General features: G+C 32.8%; 1 protein-coding gene across 4 annotated transcripts in view; it reads left to right on the plus strand.

The window, feature by feature from the left end:
* The window catches only part of Cog6 (conserved oligomeric Golgi complex subunit 6), a 209,964-nt gene extending 208,542 nt beyond the window's left edge, over positions 1–1,422 (plus strand). For all 4 annotated transcript variants that reach the window (XM_089248666.1, XM_089248668.1, XM_089248669.1 and 1 more), the window contains one exon: positions 1,194–1,422. In XM_089248666.1, coding sequence (XP_089104792.1) covers positions 1,194–1,341 — 148 coding nt within the window. In that variant the 3' untranslated portion in view covers positions 1,342–1,422. The remainder of the gene's footprint in view (positions 1–1,193) is intronic.
* Positions 1,423–9,424: the final 8,002 nt, after the last annotated feature.

Here is a 9,424-nt window from a genome sequence, read left to right on the forward strand (position 1 = left end):
GAGGGGGTGGAGATCTGAACAGCACGTTGCAAGGCATCCCAGATATGCTCAATAATGTTCATGTCTGGGGATTTTGGTGGCCAGCGGAAGTGTCTAAAGTCAGAAGAGTGTTCCTGGAGCCACTTTGTAGCAATTCTGGACGTGTGGGGTGTTGCATTGTCCTGCTGAAATTGTCCAAGTCTGTCGGAATGCACAATGGACATGAATGGGTGCAGGTGATCAGACAGGATGCATACGTACCTGTCACCCGTCAGAGTCGTATCTAGACGTATCAGGGGTCCCATATCATGCCAACTACACACGCCCCATACCATCACAGAGCCTCCACCAGCTTGAACAGTCCCCTGTGGACATGTAGGTTCCATGGATTCATGAGGTTGTCTCCATACCCGTACAAGTCCATCAGCTCGAAGCAATTGGAACCGAGACTCGTCAGACCAGGCAACGTGTTTCCAGTCCTCAACAGTCCAATGTCGGTGTTGTCAGGCCCAGACGAGGCGTAAAGCTTTGTGTCGTGCAGTCATCAAGGGTACACGAGTGGGCCTTCGGCTCTGAAAGCCCATATCCATGATGTTTCGTTGAATGGTTCGCACGCTGACACTTGTTGATGGCCCAGCATTGAAATCTGCAGCAATTAGCGGAAGGGTTGCGCGTCTGTCACGTTTAATGATTCTCGTCAGTCGTCGTTGGTCGAGTTCTTGCATGATCTTTTTCTGGCCCCAGCGATGTCGTAGATTTAATTTTTTACTGGATTCCCGATATTCACGGTACACTCGTGAAAATCCAAATTTCATCACTACCTCGGAGATGCTATGTCCCATCTCTCGTGCGCCGACTATAACATCATGCTCAAACTCACTTAAATCTCCATAACCTGCCATTGTAGCAGCAGTAACCGATCTAATAACTATGCCAGACACTTCTTGTGTTATATAGGCATTGCCGACTGCAGCGCCGTACTCTGATTGGTTCCATATCTCTTTATTTGCATACGCATGCCTGTACCAGTTTTTTTGGCTCTTCAGTTTATATGATATGCAAAGTATGCTTGCTGGATTTTCGTGAGAAAATTGCAGGATTTTTATGTTGGACCTTTGAAGGTTGGCAGATCTGTGTTTTCATCTTGATTGCTACCGCTTCATTTTTTAAAAATATACTGAAAAGTAACTCATCATTTGATCTTCATCTTTCAGGCAATCACTTCGTAAGAGGTCCCTAGAGTTGTTCTTCTCTGCATACAAACAGATATATGAAGCTCTTAATCTTCCTGAAAATAATTACCCAGATTCAAATTTACTCTTGCCTAGGACACCAGAGGACATAAGAGCATTGTTATTTTGAATGTTTGTAGAACTCTTTTGATTGCTTTATTTTTATTTTTGTTGTCTAACAAGTAAAACAAATTTATTTGATGCACATTAATTTGCATTCTGTCATTTTTTGGATGTTTGTGTGATTCAATAGGGCTACAAATGCAAAACTAATGTTTGCGGGCGGGACTAAATTTTGTAATAGTTTAATTAATCTTAACCTCTTCAGTCCCTTCATTGCCTGTGAGAGATACTAAGCAGCACTTGGGAAAACCACCTCTAGTTGCATGAAACGCTCACAGAGAAAAGAGACCTCAAAATTTGTTCTAGATGCTGGAAACATTTATTTGTAACATATTCATAGTCATCTGTCAGTAGAAACTAATTTTAGGGAATTTCATGGTAAAAAATAAATATAAAATTTAATATGGCCTTGAAGACTGAAGAGGTTAACCAAATATTTGCAGTCTTAGAACTGTATAATATAAGCAATTTTTTTCTACCTCCGTCCTCCCACCTATACCAATACTACAATTTTTCTCTGAAAGGGAGAGGGAATTGTGTCCCCTCTCCCACATATTTGCCTTTGCTGTATTAGTTAATCAATATTCATTTAACTTTTAGAACATTGTCATTGTGTTTTGTGAATTTGGATTTATATAAAAGTTTTTTATGTTTATTCAAGAAACTGAAGAAATTTTATTCTACGGTTTACTAATAAATACTCCATCTCTCATGGTCGTATTCACAGAGCGACTGTTAAACGGCCGATTGAATAACATGCGGGTGAATGCTATCGCGCATGTTAGAAAAAATCTGTGTTCTCAACTAACCAGTGAGTAGTTGTGACAGCAGTGATGATCTTGATGATGATTCATCTATAAAGATCACGTGTTTATTCTTTTTTCCTCTGCTGCTGCGAGTGTTTTTGAAAACAAGATGGAGGACGATCATGTTGGCTATCGCCGCAAGATGTTATTTATTTTTGTTATTGGTAGTTTTATTTTATTGAATAAAGTAACGAATTAAAGAAATTTCAAGAAACAGATGTTTAGGACGTTGGTACAGCTGTTCATATGTTTCGACCTCGTCATAAGAAACATGCTGAATCCCATTTCTGGAAGATATGGGGGAATCTGATTATGATGCTCAAGCAGTTAGTGAGGTATGTAAAGCTTTATTTAACAGTGATTTATTTCCTTTTTATAAAATTATTATATAAACAAATTGAAGTATCCAAAGTGTGTGATACATAATGTACCTGAGTGGTCCCTGATTATTCCCTCAACCAAGGTCCCCAAATCCTGCAGCTGGGCCCACAGGCCAGGGTTTTTTGTGGGTCCTTTGAAGTGAATTTAGAATGTAAAAACAAAAAAAATTACGATCAACTTTGGCCCAGGGCTGAAGCTCTGTCAGCATTCCCACCCCATTCTCCCACGTGACAATTGGTGCTGCTTTTTTTAAAAACAATATTATTGCAAATGCTGAAAAAAATAGTTATGTCTGATGATTTCATGAAAGAAAAGTCTTTCTATTTTTTCCATATGAAAATACATATACTTTTCCACTCAAAAGACGAGGTTAATGTATGTGTATTTGACTGAGCCATTGAAGAAATGCCAGTTTGCAAACAATACTCTGCATTGTTTGTAAACAATGCCAATGGAGATGGGAAGAGAATATGCTATTTAATTGTGAAACATCATTTGCAAGTGTAATAATTGCTATTAAAAATTTAAAAAAAATTACATTCCGAGAAAAGTTAGTGCAACTTATTCATGGCATGATGCTTAATTTAAAGCAATTATAAAATCATTTGATTAATCCCACCCTTTATTTTTATGACCCAGTGTTGAGCATGCAAATACTTTATTTAATTTTCCTGAATGACTTTTGTTTCAATTTATGATTTTTAATTCTGATTGTCCAATTAGTTTTATATACCTAGTGATGTCAGGCTAAAATAACGTTTTTCAGAAGTTTGGAAAGATTTGGTATCAATTTAATGTTTTCATTAAATCAGTTTATAAAATTATTAATTTATATGAATAATTATGATTTCTTTAAATTTCACCTACCGCATGATAAAAAGAATTAGCAAAAAATATTTTTATTATTTTAAAGTAGAGATGTGATGTCTGGTGAGAATATTCTCGGAGAACAGACGTTAATAATAGTCCTTCCGGAGAATATTCTCGGAGAACAGACGTTAATAATAGTCCTTCCGGAGAATATTCTTCAGTTACCGAAATCTTTCCAGACAGTATTATCAAGAATATATGTAATAACATGTATTATAATAAATAATCTTGATAAATAACTTGAGAATAATTATTATTTTCAATAAGAATATTCTCTAGTAATTTACAATAGTAGTCCTTTGAGAGAATTATTCTCAAGAATTATTTTCTGTCCCCGTCTCTCTTCCCTTCAAAAAGATGGGTATATTGCAGTTTGTAGTAGAGATGTGAGGTGAGAATATTCTCCTGGATGTAAAAATTGGAGAATATTCATTCATATATATTCATATGAGAATATTCATTTTCCTTTTAAATAATTTAAATTTTTTTACCAATTTTATTTATATTGTGAAATATAAATCAGTTTTCATTGCCTGAAACATTTACAACAAAACAATTTTTGGTGTAATCACCCCGAATGACAACTTTTAGTTCGAGAATATTCTCCAGATCATGATTAGAGGTTTTAAAAGTTTGGTTATAAATATTTTAGAAACCTTCATATTAAAACCTTAAAAAATTATTTTAAAATTAGATAACTTTTTAGAAATAAGTTCACAACAAAAGAAACTAAATCAAAGTTGATTGATAAAGGAAGCTATTCTTATATAGTCACCTTCATTCTAAGATACAATTGTTTTCTTCAAGGCACACATACACTTAAATTCTGTATCACTTGGTTGGTTTAATTTTCTTGCTTTCAAACTTCAATATTCCCATCTTCTTGACGGGAAGAGATGGGGACAGAGAATTTCTAACTAATTTGTTTCGGGCCGGAACTTTTATTACTACCCAAAAAAAAAAAATACATTTGCTACAAAACTGCATTCACGTTGTCATTCTCTGAATCCTTTCAATTCAAACGCACCAAATACATTTTAGTGTTATATTATACTTCCTACCAGTCACGATAAAACCTAATTGAAAAACTATAAATTCACCGCTATTTATTGGAATTTTCACTGGAGGTACTTTAAGTACCATTGAATCTTTGAGGGTTTTTATTTATTGCCTTTCATATTCACTTCTTTTATCTGAATCGGAGAGTGAAATGCATAGTTGTCTCAAAGCTTCATACAGAGTCATGTGAAGAATTATAGATAAAGCTTCGGCTTTTCAATTAGGATTATAACTGCTCATAGATGTAAAAAAATGAATTCACCAGGTAAACCCTCAGGATTGATACACGCTTGTATAGATTCCAATTGAATGCAATCGTTGAAGTGTAAAAGAAAAAAAAATTAATATGAAGGTAGACACTTTAGATCAGTTTTTACTTGTGCATCGCTCCTATTCGCATTCCAAACCGCACAATATAAATCAGAAAGAGTTCCATGCAGGGTTGGGGTTTTGGACGTCCGAAACTGGTTTTGGACAGGACACACTGGATAAACTGTCCGAAACTGTCTAAAACTGCCCAAAAGTGTCTGAAACTGTCTAAAACCTCCAAGTTTCAAAATGTTATGTGGAAACCTTTTGGATTTTTTGTTTTTTTTTTCATGATACTAACATATTACAAAAAATACTAGCAGAAAATAAAACTAAATCAAAAAGGTTTCATTTGTTTTTTTTCCTAAGTAAACTTTCACCAAATTGATGGTTTTAAGTTGGAAATCTGATAGTAAATTAATATCACGCATATAACTGTTTAAATATAAACACTTTTTTCAGTTTTTTAGTTTGTCATAAATGATATTTCTACTCCACATCTTATTTTTCATGTATGATTATGAAGCAGGTACTGTATTTAGTACAGTGATTCTCCAAAACCCTGCAGAATCTCTCCAAACACTTTTCTTTAAAAAATATATTATATTGAAGGTACCAAATACGCATAGTCACAGTTAAATAATCATTGCATTATTGTGAAACTCAACATAAATATTATTTTTTATTAGATAGCAATATAATGGTGTGAATATATATCAATGGTTTAGTGTTTATTTGATGCAAATTGTTCTGTTTTGACTTTTCAAACTTTTTTTTTTAATTTTAAATAGATCTTTCTATTTTCAAAAAGGTCTCTTCGCGTTCTCCTAAAGTCATTCTTCCGCTTTTTCGAGGCTTAGTTCGTCCTGGACTGGAGTACGCTGTAAGGTTTTGGAGACCATACCTACAGAGGGACATAGACTTGGTTGAAGGGGTGCAGAGAAGAGCTACGTGTGTCCTTATTGGCACACAGGGCTTGAGTTATGAAGAGAGACTTCACTTTTTGAATATGTTTACATTGGATGGACGCAGGTGTTGAGGAGATATGATCGAAGTGTTCAAAATTTTCAATAGGATGGATAGGATGGACCATGAACTTTTAGTACACCGCCAATCGACTGTTTTTACAAGGGGACACCAGTATCGATTGGTGAGGGACAATGCAAGGTTATGGTGTCACAGGGAATTTTTCTCTAATAGGGTTGTTAATAAATGGAATAGCTTACCCCCGGAGGTAGTAAATTGTAACACAATTGACACGTTTAAAAAGAAATATGATAAACATGTTGGGGTAAATCGAGAAGCTATCCATTCTTAGAATAAGACAACCATAAGTATTCTTTATGGGTATTGTATAATATTTTATCATGTGTATATATTGTTTATAATTTGTGTTAATTGCATTTTTAATTGGGTTGCTGTATTTTTGAAATATATGACATCCATATTTTTATGGGCATCTTTTTATCAGCCACCTCGTTGGGCATTTTGCCTGTTGTGGCATTGTATTTGTATTTTTCATTCTAAATTTTTAAAAACTAATTATAAATAAAGGAAAATATATCTGAAGAAAATGAGGTCACTATGTAGCACCTACTCATGGCTAACAAAACACAATTTCACAAACACTGATTACGCCTATATGATGATAAAAGACTTCAAGACCCAAAGTTTTTGTTGAATTTAAATTGCTGCGATTATGAGGCTAGGATCTAATATTTACCGAATGAATTCAAGCTATATTTATAATTCTATCATTCAATACTATCAATACAATACAATTGTACAATTCATATAATTACAATTCTATCATTCAATACGAAAAACACTGGACGAAGGCTTATCAAAAGACTGTCTTTAACACATTGTTTTTTTTTATTTTCATGTCACCCAAGTTATGCATCAATTGAAAGAATATTTTCAAATTTTGTTATCTTAGAAATCATTTTAGCACAGATAGGGCAGCTAAATTAGTTATGTGTTATATCGAATGTTAAAAGGTGCAGCTGCACTTGATTATTAGTGCTCGATTATTACGTAAGTTTAATTTCATTCTGTAGTCATATCTATTGTTTTTTTTCTGATTTCCATGCAACAACTTTTTATCCCATTCTTGTATCTTTCATGTTTTCATAAATCTAATATCTAACCTCAAGGCAGTTCAGTTTCAATTGTTTGATAACCTGATATCAGTCATATAACCCTTTGCACATACTGTTTTGAATTTCAAAATTTTATATTTAATGTAATTTTAATATTATAATATAATTTATATAATATAAAGTTTATTATTTGATTATAGAAGTTACCTCTTCATCAAATTGCATAGTTTTTCACTTAGTTATAAATATGAGGTTTTGGACAGTACGATTTTATATTTTACCGTACTATCCAAAATCTTGCCAACTCTGGTAAATATTGTTTATGCCTATTCATGCCTTAAAAATAAAGAAGACAACTGAATGCTATTGGGTAGCAGCATCAGAATCACCAAACTTAGAATCGGCCTGTGTATCCAACTGCTTTGTAATGCAAACTGTTGTTTCACCTATTTGCACCATAATTTTGAATGATGAATGCTAGTTACTGTCCAAGACCATGAAGAGTAATAAATACAAAATTATTTTTTTTTCAACCAGCAGAAGTTTTTTTAATGACTACTATACTTATTGAACCCTCAAACTAAGCAAATGAACAACTAATAAATCAAATGGTCCACATACACCCCATCCTCAAATAACCTTTAAAGCGATACAATTTCTACCTTGGCAGAATCATTAATTGTAATCTCCAACATTTGTAATATTTGGCAATATATCAAGGATTCCCTGCTCAATTAAAATCAATTACATAAATTTTATTGATAGGATTTGTGGTAAAAAGTAGGACGAAACCGAGCAAGTATGACATTTTACTGAAAAGTAGGACGAGTGGGAGCCCTGCAAATGGGTGCTTGTTGCACACCTCTAGCCAGTTTAATTTCTGACCTCACAGCAAAAAATCATGTCTCTTGATTAATATTCTTGTACTGAAATGGGTATTTTACTACCTCTCTAATATTTGGTTTAACTTTTTGAAACACCCTGTATTGTTTTCAAATATAATAAAAAAATTCAGAAAGTGACAAAAAATTTATAAAATGAAAAATAATTTACACTCTTCATGTTTCCTCTTCGTTTCCAACCCTTTGCATATACTGTTTTGAATTTCAAAATTTTATTTTATTTAATGTAATTAATAATATAATATAATTTATATAATATAAAGTTTAATTGATTATAGAAGTTACCTCTTTATCAAATTGCAAAGTTTTTCACTTATAGTTATAAATAGGAGGTTTTGGACAGTATGGTAAAAACCACGGTATGTACCATGGTTTTTACCGTACTGTCCAAAACCTTGCCAACCCTGGTTCCATGTAAACGGCAAAGCCGATATATTTTAATTCTCTGTCCCGGTCTCTTCCTCTCTCAAAGGACTACGAGGAGAATATTCTCCCAAAGGACTACAATTATAAATTACTAAAGAATATTCTTATCAAAAATAATTATTATTCTCAAGTTATTTTATCAAGATTATTTATTATAAAACATGTTATTACATATATTCTTGATAATACACTCTGGAAAGATTTCTGTAACTGAAGAATATTCTCATCGAGGAGAATATTCGAGAATATTCTCTGGAAGGACTGTTATTAATAACTTCGGAATAATTTTTATTATTTTCAATAAGAATATTCCCTAGTAATTTATGAAAGTAGTCCTTCCAGAGAATATTCTCAAGGATATTATATGTAACTATATTATAAATAACAGGAGAATATTCTCATCAAGAACTTATAAGGAACTCGTCCGGCAATCGAGGGACCCGGGTTCGACTCCCGGTAGAGGCAGAGATGAGTTTTTTCCTTCCTTAAAAAAAAAAAAAAATTAACATCTCAAATAATAAATATCTTCACAACATCCAGTCTTCTGTATATCTTGAACTTATAAGAATATTCTCATCAAGAACTTATAAGAATATTCTCATCAAGAACTTATAAGAATATTCTCAAGTTATTAATATTAATAGTCCTATCAGAGAATATTCTCCAATATTATATTCTCCTCGATGAGAATATTCTCTGAAAGATTATTCTCAAGAATTTTACATCTCTATTTTAAAGAAAAAATGTATTTATGTTAATGGACAGAGTGAAATTCCTCATCGACAATCGGGACACATTTTTTCGACATTTCTTGAAAAATCATAAGAAGATGAATTTCAAATAAATGCTGTGGTACTCACTAGAAAGTTTTCTTTAATTCCAAAACATAAAACTATATGGAATAAAAAAACACTTTTAGAAAGTTTAACGTAAGTAACTGTTGTGCAAACAGAAAAATTGGTTAAGTATTTATGAGTATTAGATTATTTATTATTTGCAGTTATTTTCATTGGTTTTGAGTTTCAAATAAGCTATAAAAATTATAATCTACATTATTATTTCACTCTCATTGTTTCATGTGTAAAGTAAAATTTCTGAAGTAGTATGAAATACAATTGATACTTGAAAAGTTTGACACATTAATTTCTGGCTACTGTACTTTATTACAGAATTTGATCAAATCAAGTAAACCTCTCAACTCCTAAGCAAGCGGTGTAAAGGGACCACGCTTGAGG

The sequence above is a fragment of the Pholcus phalangioides genome, unplaced genomic scaffold (genome assembly GCF_987345545.1).
Source record: "Pholcus phalangioides strain wild (caught in Gottingen) unplaced genomic scaffold, Ppha-v1.0 ptg000020l_1, whole genome shotgun sequence".
Taxonomy (NCBI): domain Eukaryota; kingdom Metazoa; phylum Arthropoda; class Arachnida; order Araneae; family Pholcidae; genus Pholcus; species Pholcus phalangioides.